This window comes from Pundamilia nyererei, unplaced genomic scaffold, assembly GCF_000239375.1.
Source record: "Pundamilia nyererei isolate P.nyererei 1_Seehausen unplaced genomic scaffold, PunNye1.0 scaffold00010, whole genome shotgun sequence".
In the NCBI taxonomy this organism is placed as follows: Eukaryota; Metazoa; Chordata; class Actinopteri; order Cichliformes; family Cichlidae; genus Pundamilia; species Pundamilia nyererei.
Window position 1 is genome coordinate 6,290,400 of NW_005187411.1, and position 18,631 is coordinate 6,309,030.

The following is an 18,631-nucleotide window of genomic DNA, read 5'->3' on the forward strand; positions in this document are numbered from 1 at the left end:
TAACTCAAGCTAATCTAAAAGCTGATACCATCGTGGAAATCAGAGTGCGGTGGCGAAAATGACACATAAATCATGTGCCGGCAGATGATGCAAAAAAACCCTGCGGTTTGCAAGATGGATACAAATAGCCACATGATGTGTGGAAAACTCTCATATAAATACTTGTCATTGTGTTGCGAGGACTGTTGTGGTGAAAAATGCATGATTATTAATCTCCTAAACGAAAACGTCTTGATAGGAACCTCTGATGGTGATGCTGTGCACCCAGAATACACAACCCACAGTGGATTTTCCAAACACACTTCGATGTTTGGAATTTTTAATGTTCTTGAGTGTAAAAGCTATTCCACATTTTTCATCTCTGTATTCTACAACATCACATTCACATTCACCAGGTTTGGCCTTGCGTGAAGGCCAGTGATCATACTGTCAACATGAAACATTCAGACCTTGGTGCAACATGGCAGCAGGTGTCTTGCCCACTGGAGGGCACTGTGAGCAGTGCAAAAGCTAGGTGGCCAAGAAAAGGGTGAGACACCTTGGCCAGCTCACCAGATGGGCTCACTGAAGCGTGTCAGGTGGCTGTGACAGCTACCTGCCCTTCCTTAAGGACTGTCACCATGTATAAACAAACCATTACTCTAATTTGTGAGTATACACTTATGTGTGTGCAAAATGTGTGCTTGTGCCCAAGGAGATGATTATGCTGAACCTTTTTAGAGTTGCCCCTTTAATATCTTTCCTATACAGCAAAATGTTCACAGTAGTATTATTATCAGTAAGTTTTTGGTATATATTTTAGTATATATAGTTATATATTTTACAGTTTTAGCAGTTCAATGTAAGTCTCTGGAAATCGTGCTGTGCAGCAAATGATGTAGAACTTTAGTTTATGTTGTGGAGGTCACAGAGTTTATAATATTGGGGAAATGTGTAGAAAAAACTAAAATAGTACCATCAAGGGGGCATTTTTAACTGTATCTAGCTTCAGTAAAAATACTGGAGATTGTAAAAAATGAAAGGGGTGTCAATACAAGAACTTATACATTATTATTTCTACCTACGGCGGAGAGAAAATGATTATCTTGGTCACTAAAAATATCATAACTAACTGTAATATACGTAAGCCACTGCGAACGGGTATATTAGTGAAGAGGAATGTCTCCACAGCTTGGACGTAGATAAGATGGAGAGCCCTGAAGGCCTCTGCCTGCTCATTAATTTGCAGCAAAGCAACGTCGGATGCTGCGCCTCCGCTCGTCAGTCTCCACTGCGCAGCCGCAGTTGCTCCAGGACGCTGAGTGCAGAGCAGGGAAGACAGAAAAATGGCCCTCGACAATTTGATTTTCGCCCAGTGCATCCTTTATTTTTTAGCTTTCGTTTTCGGTTTTATCGCCGTGGTGCCTCTGTCTGAAAACACGGAGGATTTCGGGGGGAAATGCCTGCTGTTCACGCGGGGTATGTGGCAAAATGAAAACATCACTGTGATGAAGCAGCGCTTCATCGTGGAGGAGTGGGGACCCGAGTCCTCCTGCAGCTTCATCACTTTTGTCGGGATAGCGTCCCTCATCCTGTCCGCAGTGCAGGCTTGGAGGCTGCTGTTCTTTCTGTGCAAAGGACACGACGAGTGAGTGACCGTTCACTTGTGCCTCTTCCTTAAATAGAAGCTTATGAAGCAATACCACTCCAGCGGTCTGAGTGTAAATGTGCCATTCCTGTCCATCTCCCACGCCCTTGTTCGTGCACTGTCTTGTATATTTCATAGCCTGCATGTATTATACTCTATTTTATAGCGGATGGAAATGGGCACGGAAGCATCCTGTAAAATGTCAAGTCACTGCCATCTCCCAAAGATGGGGGAATACTCATTTTAAACTAGAAATCAAAGCCTATGCTTCACCTACTATTTTATGTGACATCAAAGCAACTTATGTGTCATTATGTTGATGTGTGATTGAAAGACTTAATCATCAGTTGCATACATCATGCAGAGTAATAGGCCTCTGTGTCAGTGTTGTAACATACTCCAGAGATGTTGAGGGTTTTTGCCTGCCCTAACCCAGTTTGTTTTGTATTTCTGTTCTGTCTGCCTGCAGCTCCATCTTCAATGCCTTCCTCAACCTGCTCATTAGCTCCCTGGTGGTGTTCACAGTCTTTCTGTCCAGCACCATCCTTAGTGTGGGTTTTAACCTGTGGTGTGACGCCATCACCGAAGGTGGGACTATGCCCAACAGGTGAGAGAGAAGCGCAGGTGTTCTACTTTTTCCGGATGATGCTGTGGTATAGTCCCTCTAAATGCCACTTTCTGTTTAGCTGTGAAGACATGCAGGATACTGATCTAGAACTGGGTCTGGACAACTCTGCTTTCTATGACCAGTTTGCTATAGCTCAGGTAAAAATCTTGTAAAATTAACGTACAGACAGTATAACGAATTTAACAGTCGGAGTAAATGCAATGACTGCTTTTACTCTTTCAGTTTGGGCTGTGGGCCGCCTGGCTCACCTGGCTCGGGATCACTGTGATGGCTTTTCTGAAGGTCTACCACAACTACAGACAAGAGGACCTGCTCGACACCTTGATCCACGAGAAGGAATTGCTGCTCGGCCGCTCTTCACGTCGCGGCTCTGACCTCAAGACCGGCCTGATTTAGAAATCAGCAAGACGCACAAACATACACGTTCATTCACAGTTAACCATATAGAACCATGTAGTCCTCTTGCCTGCCGTGACCAACACCAGTATTCGCCTGTGTAGACAATCAGAATCAGTTGGCTTTTGCTCCCACGAAGATGAATTGAATCAAATCGACAGTTTTAGCTGTTTTCCAGAAGTAACTGAAAATAAAAGCTACAGATGGTTGTTAACCTTTCCTGTGCTATATTGAGATAATCCATCCCTTATTCAACCCCAACCCAGATTTGATAGTATTAAAACTTTTTTCTTTTAAACAAAAAAATACATCTTTTATCAAATATACGTTGTTGATTAGTAAAAAACGGTATTAATGGTTTGGCCAGTTTGGCCGGTGGATCTTGTCCTTGTGAAATTTCTGCATGGATCTAAAGCATGTAAAATTTCTCAGGTGCTTTTTAGACATAAAGGAGTTTTTTTTCTTCACCAATAAATGTGTTCCTAACTTAGGCTTCTTTTTTTCCTGCCAGTATCCACAGTGCGTCTCTGCAAAGTGAGAACTGCATGCTCCAGCATAAACAGTGTGTGCATTTGCAGCATCTTTACACATTTATCAGCAGCTACAAAAGGTGTTTTATAACAAAAAAAAAGTAGAAAAAAAAAAAGACAAATTGCAGCTCTACACATTCGTGCATTTGGCAGGCAGTCTAAAAGGCTTTTAGCAATCTGTGTGAGATAAGAAAACAGATCCTATCTTGTGCCATTTAGCAACTCAGGCTTCTTCTGCACACTTTATAGGCTACAAACCAATATACTCTATATTACTGTGACTAGACACACAAGTATACCTGCATGCACCTCTCCCTCTCCCTGTTAAATCCCACGCTCACTTATTGACAGAGGTTATGGGAAGAAAGGAAAGTTGGCCGCTTCACTTTGATAGGCAATGACAGTTTTTATTTCAAAAACAACTGAAATAAAAAAAGCAAAAAACGGTAGGAACTAAGAAAACCCTCGATAAAGGCACTTCTTTCAAAGTGACCGTAGATGTTTGAACAGCAGTGAAATGCAGCTTTAAGCTAAATGTGCATCTACAGGACATAAGCTCACTGGGTATTGTTTTATTGCTAATGATGATTTCGTTTGACAGTACAGAGTCGAGAGTATTCCTTTTCTCCGGTACATCTGCAGTCTACAGTCAAACGTGAGATCTCCAAAATAAAAGACAAACAAACTCGTTTTATTTTGAGTTCCCTGAAACCTGTTGTATAAAGTGTTTTAATGGAATATATGTGATGTGTGTTATTGCTCATAATGAGAGATATGTGGGATGTGCATCACTGTGCCCTTTGATTCCTATAATCCATTTATGTGGTGATTTGGCTGTTTGAATTTGACTTGCCTTGTTTGATAAAGGGACTCATACAATAACGTCTGGCTCTGTTAAATTTCTGTTTTTGGCCTCTAAAATAGCAATTACCTTTTTTTTTTCTTTTTCTGTTATGTATTGCAAATATCCGTTCAACCCACGCACTTCCATACACTTGACATCAGAATTAAAACCTGAATGTTTCATTTGAATATAAATGCTACAGATAACAAAAAGTAAAAAAAAATCCATATAACCAGAAGTCCGATAGTTGCGTAGAAGCAGATATACAACATAGAAGAATAAATAACATTTAGCATAAAGTATTTTTGTGGGATTCAGGCGGTTATAAAGAGGAACACTGTCAGAAGCACAAGCATTCGTTTGGATTGAGTATATTCTCTTTCATGATAGGTAATATTGTGCTGCAGATTATTATCCTCCGTGAAACTAGCATTCAGCTGACAGGCGACCAGACAGTTGGAAAAGAACAAGGTGTTTTTCATGTCCAAGTCATTCCGTGAAGTGATGCGGCCCTGTGTTTTCTTTTTTCAGACCATCATTAAACAGTTTACACATTCATGCTTCTGTCTGCCTCGTCTCAGTGTGCCAATCAGAAGTGCCAATCAAAGTCGTTTCCCAGACCTCTCTACATTCATTTATGTGCAATTACAAGGCTAAATACTGTGATAGTCCTTAGTATATTGAGCCATATATACACATTCATTTCCGTGTAATATCTGGTATACACAAATCATGTACCGTAACAAAATAAATTTGCATTCCACGGAAACATTCACTCACAGACAGCAGACTGTGACATGAATAGAAGAAAAAAATGAACTGTTGTGGAGATTATGCGAGTGTTACATGTCAGCGTCAACGGTGCAGATGTGCAAAATGCCGTTACAACTTAAATATGGAGTGGCATGCCCACCACCTTAGTACATATATACATACAGACATGGAAGCTACATATTTCTGGGATTACACATTTTCCCTTTTTCATGGTGAGAGTGGAATAAAACCACAGACAGTGTGTAGAGCCTCGCCAAATGGCTGAGGTGTTTGTAGGCCCGGGCACCTTCAAAGATAGGAAAAAGAGGGATCTAAAAAAAACAAAAAATTAATAATAAATTAAAAGAGGCTCCATGTCTCCACCTGTGGTTGATAACAGTCACTGCATTGTCAACCATATCCAGCAGCCCCACAGAAGCTGTTTCATGTGCAGCAGGTAGACTGCCAAAGCTGCCTCCAGCTCCTCGCACACTCTCTGTGGACGCCGACGGTCTGTGCAGTACATGGCAACGCCCAGGAATGACATCAGCAGGAAGAGGCAGGTGAACAGGGCAAGGTGGGGGCGGGATGGTGTAGTCTCATAGGCTGCACAGGGAAAAAAAACCAGACCGGTTTTTCAGAGTTTTGATTTGTAAATGACGAGCATTTGAATTGCACATTTCTTTTGTCGTTTGAGGCGAGGCCTCAAGTGTCAGGTTTCAGAGGATGTTTTTGTAGATTAGTTATAGATTAGTTAAGCTTACATTAATATTTGCTGTTCCAGGCATTGTTAAACAAGACGTGACAGTGGCGTGCTAAACTCCCCATAGCATGTGTGCCACGTGGAGTCCTAACAATTCTAATGCTAATGCTGCTACAAGCCTGACAGCCTCTTTCCTCTTTATGAGTGCACTTTTGAAACTCTCGTGTGCTCATTAGTAAAGTTATTTTTCAGACAGACTTACCACCTAAACAGTCACAATAAGGAATGTCTGCAAAGCCAAAAGAAAAGAGGTCAGTCAGTCACTGAAAGCTGACCTCATGATGTGCAGCAGCTACAAACCAGCTGCTGTACCCTTTCAGTCGCCACTGTCTCTCTTGAACAGACTCCACAGTGCCTCATTTGCATGCATAATTAATTAAAAAGAATAAATCTCTTGCTCATGTGTGGACACCTCTTGGCATTACGTTATTTTTAAGTAGCACAGAACCCCCAAATGACAGTAGTTTATGATGCAATTTCTGGGTGTTTTAATACTAGCTGGGTTTCCTCTTTAATGTAAATTCGAAGGCATGTGCAGCTTTGGGCTGAGGGTTCCTATCTAAGCTGGGATAGCAACACATTTTTAAGAATAAAAATACCAATGAAAAGCACCAGAGGGCAACATGTTCTCTGTGCAAACACATCTTGCAGCCTAAAACCGAGCAGGATGGACTCATTACAAATTGTTCGCGTGCATGCTTTCTCACCGTGCACTGTGGTCTCAGGCTCCCTGAATCGAACTCTGCGCTCGCCTTTACGTTTGTGGTTGAGTTCTGTGTCTAGTCCGTAGTTGGAACTTGGCTTCTTTAGGATGGAGGTGGGGACTTTGCTGTTGGTTAACTACATTAGATAAAATTCACATTGAGCACATTCATTGCATTAAAGGCCAGCAGCAAACAGCTGGAACAGATCTATTCCAAAGAAGCTGCCTCATATAACACAGAAATAAATCAGAATAACACCAACCAGATACCCTCAGGTGTTTTACCTACCTTAGGTTTAAGTGTGTCTTCCTGATGGTGGTGGGTATCCTTTCTGTGGCGTACCTCTGAGTGTTTCTCCCGGTGGGAATGAGGAAGACAGCTGACCGAGTCTCTGAGAGACTCTGCAGCAGCGAAACGTTTGGACAGTGCAGACACACACTGACCCAGAGAGTCTAGGAAGAGAACCATGACCATACAGAACATGAGACGAGCAGCTTAACATCGGAGTCTCCAGTCAAGACAGAGCAGAGCTCAAGCTCAACATGCAAATGTACAGGAGGCAAGACGGAAGTGTGTTAACTCTGTCTGCACCGGGTACAGTGCAGCCGTGGGAGTTCAGCACAACTGCACAGTGCTCACTGTGCGAAAAAGCTATCAATTATATCAGGCCCTCTAAAAAAATCTGGATCTCATCACAGTTTATAAAAAAGAAATAAAAATTAGCCACTACAGACTACACACACATTGCCTAAAGTTGCCTACTATTGTGTATGTGTCAGCATTGCAGGATAAATTCTCTCTCAGATGACTTCAGTTATTAATAAAAACATGCTAGTTACAATAATATCTTAGGTCAGTTATTTAGTCCATGTTTTTACTTCTGGGGAGAACTTTGGCTTTTTAATAGGTGCAGACTTGAATCAAAGATGACTTGAAATGAAGTGAAGGCTCAGATATTTTGGGACACATATGCAATTATAATTTCAACATATCACATACAGTTACAGTTAAGTCTACATCAGCTTGAAAATACATGCAGGCAATGTTCTAGCAGAGGGAGGGGCTGACTGACCTACTTAATGGTCAAGGGTATGTGAGGGACATGGGGTGTAAACACTTAAACCTGCCATCATGGTGCAGGCCAAAAAGGAGCCCTTTCTGCTCAGTGCAAAATGAAACAAAACAATGCACAGAGCCTTAATTTTTCCAGCGTTTCACCAAACATTTTAAGACAAACTGAGGTGAACAACAAGTATTTTTCCCCTTTTTAATGGTCTATATTCATGTCTTGGTGCAGCTGCTCTTGTTCTGCACGGGTGTCTCTGTAAGCTGACTCAACACTAAACTGTTTCTACGTCTTAACAAAATGCACAGTTCAGAGTCAGGTAAGCCAAGCATGCACACTGTGCAACAAATCCACGACCTTAAACTGTCACTCTGCACGTTCCTGTGTACAACATCACCACAAATGTGAATTAATTTAACATTTTCATGGCATGAGACTGTGTTGTGTGCGCTCTACAACAGGGATTAACATCATAAGACACGGAGGTCTCCACCCTTATTCTATATACTACTCTCTGAATCATACACCCATGTTTGTTTTCACTGTATATTTATGTGCGTACAGTAAATCCCTGTGTCATAAGTGTTTAGTCTGTATTATTCAACTATCCTTTACCTGAATATTCAGTCTTGCCAATTTCAGCATATACGGTTGCCATGAGCTCAAGGCTTCTAGCTGTAATTGGATGGTCATTTCCAAAGGCCCTCTGGTGAATCTTTGTAGCCTGAAAGAAGCAGAGATGTATTATTTTAAAGCTTACAGAAGAGTTATAATATCCTATTGGTTCAAATATCCGATTTTTACATACCTTACCGCTGTATTCTAGGGCAAGATGAGGTCTAAAAGGAAAAGGAAAGACAAAAGAAACGAATAAACTAAAGGCAACGCCACTTTGTTTTTCTGGAACAAATATTTGCTGACAATAAATGTGTTATGTTAATAATGGATGACTTAGAATTATCAAACATCATCTAGCCGACATTTTTCTTCCGTTTGAAAACATAAACATGTTACGGGCAAATATTTCCAGTGACGATAATAATTCCAGACCACAATGAAGCAGAAAAGGCACGCGCTTCATTGTCAGGGGAGCATATCAGTTTCTGTGTTCGGGGCACATCAGCATGACAAATCTAAACACACGTGTGCTGTGATTGGACACGGACAGCAGGGCTGCGGATGCTCAGGTACTTTATGGAGGAAGTGGAAACCTTCTTTTTCTGCCAGCGCTGCCATCCACTGTCTATTCTCAGGGTGAATTACAGAGGGCATGGCGCTCACAGGTTGGTTTACTATCTCCGGCCCCTCTGCCTCACTCCTGCTTAGTGTTAAGCTAGGTGAACACGATGGGTTTCATTGAAGATCTGCCAGCTGTTCCAGTCATATTGGCACTGAAAAGTCTGCCAAGGACATTCATCACCCTAACACCCTCACGTGTGCCTATAGATGTAGAGCAAGCTCTGTTTAGTGTGACAGATGTCAGCTTCGCTGTTCCAAACCCATACTTTCCTTCAATTAGTAATGGTCAGGTGTCAGTTTGCAATGCTTTAGAAGGTCTTTCTCAGAGGATACGTGATCGGCAAAGGCAGAAAAGCCCTTCACTAGCTCAAAGGACTTCCTATGACATTGTTAAAAGATTTAGTAACAATTACAACTTCCTGTCTGTAAGGAGGAAGCTCTAAAACCACCGCTTATAGCGGGCGCAGTAAGAGATTGGTCATTATTTAAAGAAACCAGAGTCAGTTTGTGTTCAGTTTTGGATTATTTTGTTCAGTCTGTATAATCCTTTCAGAGTAAGTTTGCGAAGTCTGGAAAGAAACCACCAAAGAGCAGAAACGCAATCCTCCACAGCCATGCACAATCAGTACCATCTCATTTAACTTTAACTACTGCATGCTGCTTGCATTAATGAAGCAGTGTAACCAGCCCTCCACCGAGCACACCTTCCACCCTCTGTCACCCTCTCAGGCAATCAGGTTAAATGGCCTAATCCCAACAATGAAAACAGAGGCACAGAAAATGGGTGCATTCTGTGGCCTAACAAAGTACCCCTGCAACAGGAGACACCAGATCCAGTTAAGGTGTTCCTTCTGTAACGCTCGCATAGAGCGCGGTGTCTTTTTTCTCTACATCTGCATGAAAATTTGACCATGGCTGAAAAGGCTTGAAGCTGTGGTTTGTTTGGTTGAAGGAATTTGCAGAAATTTCCAGAATGGGAAAACTGCATGTGTAATAGCGATGGCTGCGCTTATAGTTTTGGATAATTAGTAAAGATTAAGAGATAGCAACAGAAAAGGTCATCAAACCTTTAGAAAACAGAAAACTCGAAGAAGTTAGGTGACAGTAATTTATTCCTTTTTAACTCATCTTGACATTATTATTAATAAGATGATGACTTCACTTTATAAACAATGGGTTATTCATAATCAAAATGATTAAAATCTTTAACAGCAACAAAGGCAAAACTTACAGTTTGCCTTGTCATATTTAAGCCAGCAACATTTTTTTCATCTCTCTTAGACGATGACGGGCAAAATACAGCAGAATATACAAAAGCACACACACAGCAATGCCTACATCATGCATAAATGATAAATAAGTTAAAGCAAGCACTAAAAGTCAGTTTATTTAATACGGAGAGACCTGAAAGTAGCGGAACATGTAACACCCCATTAATTACAGCGTAACGGAGGCTTTGAGAGGACACAGTTTTACCTACTGTTTGCTCATGATGCAAAGCTGAGCCAGCCGTTCGAGGTGCTGTGCCTGGGAGGCCTGCTCTGAAAGTTCCTCTGGGGTTGTCCATCCCACGGAGCCCAGCGTAGCCTCCTCTTGAGGCCCTGTTACACAAACACAGGGCATGTAATCACGACCCGACAACGCTCTTTTGAGCTAACCTTGCTCCTCGCTACCCTCCTCTTCCACTGAAGAGTTTAACAAAAAAATAATCTCCCCGAAAGCCGGGTATCTGTCTGTATCAACTTGTCTGGCACTGCTGTGGACTTGAAGCCGGAACAATAAAGAGGAGCCAACTGAGGACTGGAGACACAAGAGATAAGGGCAGGAGGGAGCAGATAAGGGAGTCAAACAACACACTCGCCACACCCCCTGGAGCATTGAGACGCACGCAGAGTGACACACCACAAACATCATGCAAGTACTGAACACACAGAGCACACACATAGAAGATGCTTGGCTTGCAATCCACGCCACATCTAAATGCAAATAAATCATTGTAAGAGGTAAAGACATTAGTTTGCATTACAAAACCGACAAAATGACAATTACATTGGGGGAAACAGAGAAAAGAGGAAAGGGCACATTTTGAAAGCACTGGGGAGGAAAAGAAAGCTGTAAGCTGTAGCTATAGTGCCAGCTCTGCCCCCAGAGAAGTCCAGCATCCAATCTGAATGAGTGCTGAATCAGGGGCTTCAGTATTCTGTAGTGACACACAGCTCGTAATGAGAAACTGTGGCCATTTGTCTTCTACTCCATCCCTGATCTCCACTGTGCCCATGCTACACTGCGCTGCTGCCTCAGCAGCAGACAGAGAGGCAGGCGTCTGGAGCAGCGGCAGCAGCAGGTGATGAATGAGCAGCCTTGCTGTGAATGCTCGCGTAAAGCTCGACCGGGTATATTGTAAACAAAGATGGAGTTGGGTAAAATGCGATGTCATATTGCCTGAACAACAACAAGAAAAAAGTATTCCTTCATTTTTACAAAAGTAAAATAACAATGTGTTGATTAACTGTTTTAATCACCAGAAAAATGCCTTTAAAAGTAACTGATCCAGTCAAATCCAAGTGAAACCGCAGTTATACTGAGCTACGGACAAACCTGATGACAAATTTTGTGCAGTGAACACAAGACTCTCGGAAAACGTTCAGCAATTCGCTGAAAGAGTTGTGTATTTATTTTACACCAGAGTACAGCCAGATGTCGTGGTTTTCGGAGAAATCGAAATTCTAAGAAATCACGAGGACATGCCAAAACCACACGGATTCAAAGTGCACGCTCTATAGGACATGCTATGTGTTTTCACACATATTCCCAGAAGTATTCCTTGATAGCATAACATGAAAAGTACTTGCCTGTACTCCCCTGAAGAGCGGTGAGCTCGATCAATGCCACTTCATAGAACATTTTTTCAGCCTGTATGAACTGGAGGGCCTTCCCATCTATTTATATGGGTGAAGGATCAGTCTCGGATATCAGAGGGATTACAGGCAGCTGCTTAAGTTAAAAACAGTCTCTGCTGCACAGCTCATAGACAACACACTTTTTTCACCTCACGTGCAAACAAACCTATGGGCAAACACAGCATACAGTACTCCAGGACACATTAGATTAGAGGTCAGTCACTCTGCCTGCTGTTTTTGTGGTTTTGTGAGCCAAAACATGTCAGACATTCAGTCTGATAATATAGACATGCCACATAACGACTCATATCTCCGTTGTATTGCCTTCCTTTGTCATTTTTGTGTATATTTTTTGCACATGATGTTTTGGACTGATCTGATTTGGCAGGTTTTTGTTTCCATGAAAAGACTCTATTTTAAGCGTCCTAAAAATAGCTCGCTTGAAACATTCCATGCACTTGGTTTTTGTTCCACTGTAAAACGACACCGTTGATGTTTGTCAGGTGAGTTTAAAGACCAATTGGGACGGAGAAGGCTTAAAATAAACCCAGGCGTGCCTGTTTAAATGTCCTACTTAACACTAGATTTCTCATGTGTGCCTCTTTTCAGCTCTGCTGTGACGCTACATGCCAATAAATCCTATAATGTTTTTTATAATATATAATACACAATTTTTTAAATATTTTTTAGTGCGTCATGCTATTAAAAAAACATGAGCCAAGCCATACACAGAATTGTTTAAAATTCTTGAGTGTCCCCATATTTCTTTAAATTTTGATTCCACAAATGGTCTTGAGCACAGTGCCCCAGTCTTTCTGAAAAATCTTCACAAAGTTCATCTTTGGACATTGGCTGTTTTTCACTCATTTCCTGTCCAGTTTTTTTCCTTGTTTGTTTGTTAACCCACTTAACACTGAAGTATGACTCATTCGGGGGATAAAACAGTGTCGTGTCTACACAGAACAGACAGATTAGCAAAGGAGCAATTTAAAATTGTATCTTTAAGTCAGTTGTGTTGGGGATCTTGTCAAAAACTGATGAAAGTATGAACACAGATAATACAGACAGATTTAGACACAACGCAGATCCATCGGGAAACACGTTTGCACATGTTTCAATGAACTTGTGCAACTAATTCCCATTTTCCTGGCAAAATATAAAGAAACATGGTGTGGCTCAAGACTTCTGCACAGTACCGTATTTGCCCGAGAGACAAAGACCCACTACAATTAAAACAAAACAAGATCTAAGATGTAAGAAATGCAAGAAAACGTGTACTCCTGAGCTGATTAGTAACAGGATGAGGGATGGTGACGGATGACTGTTGAAATGCTTTTAGAGGAAGTGCTTTTAAATAATTTAATGTGCTGTACAGAAGGAAAACTGAGCACTTTTATAAGTAACTGGAAAAGGATGACTGTTGTAGTGCTTTTGCTTTGATCACATTTTTGAGCAAGCTTAGAGCTCTATTACAAGATGGTTAGAAATACCTGTCACAGCTCCTGGGAGTCACCTGTTTAGCCGGACCATCTGTGAGGGAGGATGAGGAGAACAGCCGTCACCAAAGGTCACAGCGCTACTTCTGTCTGCTATTTTTAGTCAGCCTGGACTATAACAATGCAACAACAGGAACCTCACACAATGCTCTCCTGGGAATGACCTCCATTCTCTCATCCACACCCTCTCTGAAACTGTAATTGGACTACACTCCAAAACTCTGGAACCTTCAAAGGCATCTGATCACACGTGTGCTCACCTCAAGTGTACAACCTATTTTAGTAGGGAGGAAATTGGAATTTGCTGTGGAATAGTACACCTAAGAAACTTGAAACGTGACTTAATTAGATATAACTTAACTAATTGTACTTCAGAAATCTGAAATCGGGATATAACTGCATCTTTATCCGAAATCCACCTTTATTGGAGGTTAAAGTCCACGTGTGCCACGCAGTTTTCTTTCCATGAAACACATATCAGTAACACTCATGAGCTAAAACAGCTTTTGGCTTTGAATAAAGGTCATTTGTGGACAGTTCCAGCTCTGATAACAACACATCAAGCCTTAAGCAGTCATTGCACTGGTACTATGACTATCAAGTGCAACTAATATAGTTATTTGTCTGGACTAATTGGTTTTCTTATCATGCTTTTGGTTAGAAATAACACATGAGAAGACGCTGCCAATCCTGTTCTCATACAGCATTTGCGTGACACTAAAAAGTTCCCACATCCTGCTCCCAGTTTGAGCAGACTGACCCCTCACCTCACCTCCCCAGAGGGTATTCACAAATGCACCAAAACATCACTGCTTCAGCTTCTGTGATTATCATGAAAAATGCTAAAAGAACTGAAAGGTTGGAAGCAAGTTAAACGGCAAAAATGGTTCAATCTCGAAGTGTTGTTTTTGTGACTGCAATAACCCTTTTTCATTGTTATGCAAACTATTTCAGTCTGTATCTGACCTGCAATGCTTGTAATTTCACATTAAACCAAAACAATATGCGTTGCATAATAAAATAGCCAAATCTGACATGACACCACACGCTACTCTTACTGACTTCAGGAAAGAGTGTATCGTATGCTAAAAAATCTTGGAAGATGACCCTTGTAAGTAGATACCTTTCCATGCTGAGAGGGGCAAACTGTAATGGCTATTGACAAAATGAAGCTCAGCAAATTGACCTATTTTGGAAAACGGACAGTGAGCGCTAGAGCCCTGCTGAAGTAGATAACCTGAGCTGGCAAGTAAAGTGTTGGAGTGTCTCAGTAACAGAGAGAGGAGCCATGGAGGTAATATATCCTGAAACATAACACCTCTCTATTATCTCTCTGTCCTTTACAGCTATAGTTTATAGAAGCAGTGAAGTGGCAATGCACAGGCTAGTCAGCGCAGATACGGGTTAATTAGTGCTTTCCCACTCTGTTGTGTGGAGATAAGAGCCTACAAATCCTCTTAAGAGACAGACACACAACCTGGGCTCCACACAAAACATGAGGCATTTGGGGACAAATGCCTCAAAGACATCCCCTCATCCTCTCTGCTTTACATTGCTTTCTATAAAGGGTCTACACGGTTCATTGTGGTGGAATTTGCCAAGCTTGCCTCAGTGACAAGCCTTTACACAACAGGTTTACAGAGTCGAAGAGCTAGTTTTATAGTTAGCTGCTTGCTAGAGGCTTAAAGGACAGGGGCAGAAAAAGTGTCAGATCAGCTTTTCCTCTTTTGTTAGTAAAGGATACAATTCTTTTCAGTGATGAAGAGTTCTGCAATCTGTAAAGCATAAAAAACAACCAAGGGACCTAGTTAAATATTAAATAATTCACTTCCAACATCACAGACGGGTAGGCGTATGCATGATGTCACGAGCTGTCAAAACAAATAATTGTGCTCTCCTCCCAGCACTGTTGGGCTGGTCAACATCATGCCATGCATTCCAAAGTTGTAGAGTAAAGGCTATGTTTTGACATCAGGGACATTCCTTCAGGCACAAGCAAAGACGGTTAAAACTGTAGCTCTACCTTTGTGGGAGGGTCTTCTAAAGCAACCCCAGTGTTTAATCTGCTAAGACTTTGGCCTTGGCTGCACAGAGCCCAAACATAATGCCTCTGATCTCACGCATAGCCCACACACCATGGGGGAAATATTAACGGGATACTACGCTATTACCATAAACAGTGCCACTGTTTCTATGGAATACATTAGGCTTGAACTCAGCACCGCTAATAGCAGCATGCACATCATCAGTTCTACGAGACCGAATGATTTTACAGTGTCAACACAGAGACCCATGATGGACTGTGCTGTCAGGTTTGACATCGAATATACTGAATGTGTCCTTTGTGTTGTGATGTTTGCTAATTTATGACGCTCAAAAGGAGAAGTGATGCACATGTGTTTGGACAGCTGTGCAAATACATGGTAGGGCAAAAAATGTGTAGATGTAGGTAACACACACGTGAATTCATGCTGGCACATGTGGAAGAGAAAGACACACAGAAAGACAGAATCTATGGCTGTGTGACATTTTGTGGGTGTGAGTATATCCAGTTCCCATCTGGCTCACCTGGTGTAAGCAGTTGGGCAGAGAGGTGAAGCTCTGCACATGAGTCAGTCCCAGCAGGCAGCTGAGGAAGCAGTGGAGGGCGGCCTGGTACTCCCCCTGCTGCTGGAGCTGCTGTCCCAGCTCAAACAGGCCCTCCCTCCCTCCGTTCAGCATCCCCAGTCCCAGCCAGAGTCAGCGCTGCCTCCCATCAGAGCTCCACCGGCCGAGGACGAGCGTTCCTCCCTTCACCAGTCTGCTGAAGCACCACAGGTAGAAAGAAGCAGCCACACAGTGAAATGTTTTCAGACCGCTGCCGCTCACATGAATCAAAACAGGAATGTGACAGGAGGAGGAGGGAGCAGTGCAGCTTCCTCTCAGTCTCGTCTGTGCACAGTAAGTCAAGGACAGGTTGTAAGGAGCAGTCTGAGGGAGCACTGGCGACTCACACAGAAAAGATTCATTCCCCTCCCTCCTCCTAGGCTGCACCAGGAAAGGAGGACAGAGGAAGTTGGAGAGTATTTGCTGTTTGAGTGACAGCGCTCTCAGCCAATCCCTGCTCTAAACATGTACAGTAGCTCCTCCAGAGTCTGCTGAGCACATTGAGTCTCTCTCCAATCCTCGAACAGGGAAACTGCAAAGGTTTATGTTTTGATGATGAAAAGCAAACATAGTGGCACATGTATATGATCTACTACAGCTTTAAATATTGCATATAATTCGATTCACTTTTGTGAGAACCCCCTTTTTTCTCTGATACTGTGCTGTGTGCAGTACATTATGCATATTAACAGTATGAGGAAATTGTGATTCTTACTGCCCTGCTCATGATTTATAAATGAGACATACATAAGAATTATTCACCAAATGCTGTGTTAGCATGTTTTTGGAATACAGTGCAACCAAGCACAATTCAGAAAAACACAGGATCATTAGAAATAGCCATATAAGAGAAAACACTCACTATCCAAACAAGGACAACAAATATTTATTCAGGAGGAGCGCCTCCTGCGGATGTTTGCTCACTTACCTTAACACTCAACACTAATCCGAGGCAAACCTGTGCCAACAGAAACGGACGGGATGTAGAGATGAGTGATATGGCCATATCTTGATTGCTGGATCATATAGAAGATCATGACTCTGAGAGCAGCATCCCTACTGTCAGTCCATTTGGTCATAAGCTTGGCAGGAGGAGGAAATGAATGGTGTATAACAAAACAAATGGGCAGAGTCAGTCTCCATTAGTGTCCAATGCACCTTGCTAAGCAAGATGGGATTTTAATGGTTAGTAAAGCTGGGGAATGGGAGATGAGAAGGCATTAAACTCGCACTTCGGGTCAGGTGTCGAACTGTGAACAGCGCAAATTTATCTATAAGCTGTGAGGTGACATTATGCTGATGCAGGCCAACTTATCTCCTTCCTGCCCAGAGACCTGGATAAAACAGACACGTAATTGTGCTTACTCTACTATCCTGCTGCACAGCCATAATGCAGTTAGACAGCAAGCAAAGCTTCTGATATGAGTGAGTTGGAAGGCCACTGGCAGAGAGTGTGGATCTCCATTTCAAAACTGCAGGCCAGCCAAACTGAAACGACACACTGAACTGTGAAGGGACTGGATCTTTATCTATTGGGGCAACTATGCAACTGGAAGCCCACTCAAAACATAGAGAACAATCCTTTCAAAAATACTGTGTTTTTCCAACCATGAAAAAACTCCATCATCGTTAAATGATCTGGAAGCCCTCAGCCTGGGTAATGCCCACTACACTGAAATCAACTGATGAGAGAAACAATATTTAAACAGTTGATGCTCTTGCAAATACGTCATAAAACAGTAGTTATAAAATATAAATCACCATAAAACTGATATGCAAAGTTGACATCATAAAAAACTCACACTTCTATATACCATGCACGTGATGTCTGTACAACTGCTGTCTTGCATTTTGCATGTTGGCTGGGATGCTGTTGGACAATTAACTCTTTTGACTTGCTCCCAACGCAGAAACACAGATCTTTTATTTACAATTGTTTTGACATAGATATAGATTGATGGTCACTAGTCCGCAGGGTGAGAATGGAAATCTACCTGTTATTGGAATATTGATTGCCTGTCCCGTGGAGTTGGTAGACCTATACATCAGTATGATCAGCAAACACAGCCCCCACTGCCCAGGGACACCAATACACCACACTAATGTAAAGAGATAGCGAGCAGCAGACTGCAGAGTGGAATGAAACTGTCATTCACAGATATAAATTTAACTTCTGCAGGTTATTGCAGAGCAGTAAACTTTGGTATATTAAATTAGTGTTAATGGTTTGTGTAATGCACATTTGCAGTGTTTTGCAGGTTGGACTGGTTTATATATCACCGCACTCCCTCAGTACACAAGTGTGCAATTTGGTATGAAATGATGAACTTTACTGTTAATTATCAGCAGATTAAAATCAATGCATCCTTTACTTTAATACTGGAAACCTTAGTCTTAGTTTCTCTGCCTCATGCATACTTGAACTTTTCTCTGCATGACTTATTAATGTAATGAGAAAATCTTTCGCTATTAAATAAAGTATTTGCTAGATTAACACATTTTGCTTTGTCCAGCAGGTTTGCAGGGGAACATTGCTGCTCTTGTGTCCTCCCGTCATTTCTCAACACTGCGCATGACCCTACATCAGCATATACTATTTATATTTCCCGCATTGTGCACATACAGCTACTCTATGCAATTTTGCTATAGCCTAGAGGTCTCTGATATGGAATATATTCCTCTGTATGAGTGACAGCAGCTACATCCCAAGCTACGGTATGCCAAGTCCAAAGATATGAAGCCAAGACTAAGTATTCTTCTTGACATGAGGCCGCCAAGATATCCTGCAGGACTGCAAGCTTGCACAAAACACCACATCCAATATGAAACCTTGCATCCCTTTTTAAAGATATAAATATTATGCTCTGTTCTTGATTCCTGTGGTCTGTTTAAACCCATCCACTTTCCCACTGGTGCACCAGCATCCCTCAAAGACTCAGGCTCTGGCAGTTTAATAGGCTTGGTCCTGACACCCCCAGCTACTGAAAGGCAGTTTATGACCTCCATGTAATCAGCAGTAAACGCTGCCACCATCTGTCT

The 18,631-nt window shown here is 42.0% G+C and overlaps 2 protein-coding genes across 2 annotated transcripts; one reads left to right on the top strand and one right to left on the bottom strand.

Moving 5' to 3' along the window:
* Positions 1-1,280: 1,280 nt before the first annotated feature.
* On the top strand, positions 1,281-4,063 carry tmem179ab (transmembrane protein 179a, genome duplicate B). Its single transcript, XM_005724018.1, has 4 exons — positions 1,281-1,627; positions 2,097-2,234; positions 2,314-2,392; positions 2,478-4,063. The coding sequence occupies exons 1-4, from the start codon at positions 1,326-1,328 to the stop codon at positions 2,649-2,651; spliced, it is 693 nt and encodes a 230-aa protein (XP_005724075.1). The 5' UTR covers positions 1,281-1,325; the 3' UTR covers positions 2,652-4,063.
* Positions 4,064-4,127: 64 nt separating this feature from the next.
* On the bottom strand, positions 4,128-15,966 carry cunh14orf180 (chromosome unknown C14orf180 homolog). The gene is made up of 9 exons (XM_013908470.1): positions 15,515-15,966; positions 14,691-14,721; positions 11,403-11,489; positions 10,031-10,151; positions 8,120-8,150; positions 7,927-8,035; positions 6,534-6,697; positions 6,249-6,381; positions 4,128-5,384 (listed from the first exon to the last, which is right to left on the bottom strand). The coding sequence occupies exons 1-9, from the start codon at positions 15,665-15,667 to the stop codon at positions 5,179-5,181; spliced, it is 1,035 nt and encodes a 344-aa protein (XP_013763924.1). The 5' UTR covers positions 15,668-15,966; the 3' UTR covers positions 4,128-5,178.
* Between the last annotated feature and the right edge of the window lie 2,665 nt (positions 15,967-18,631).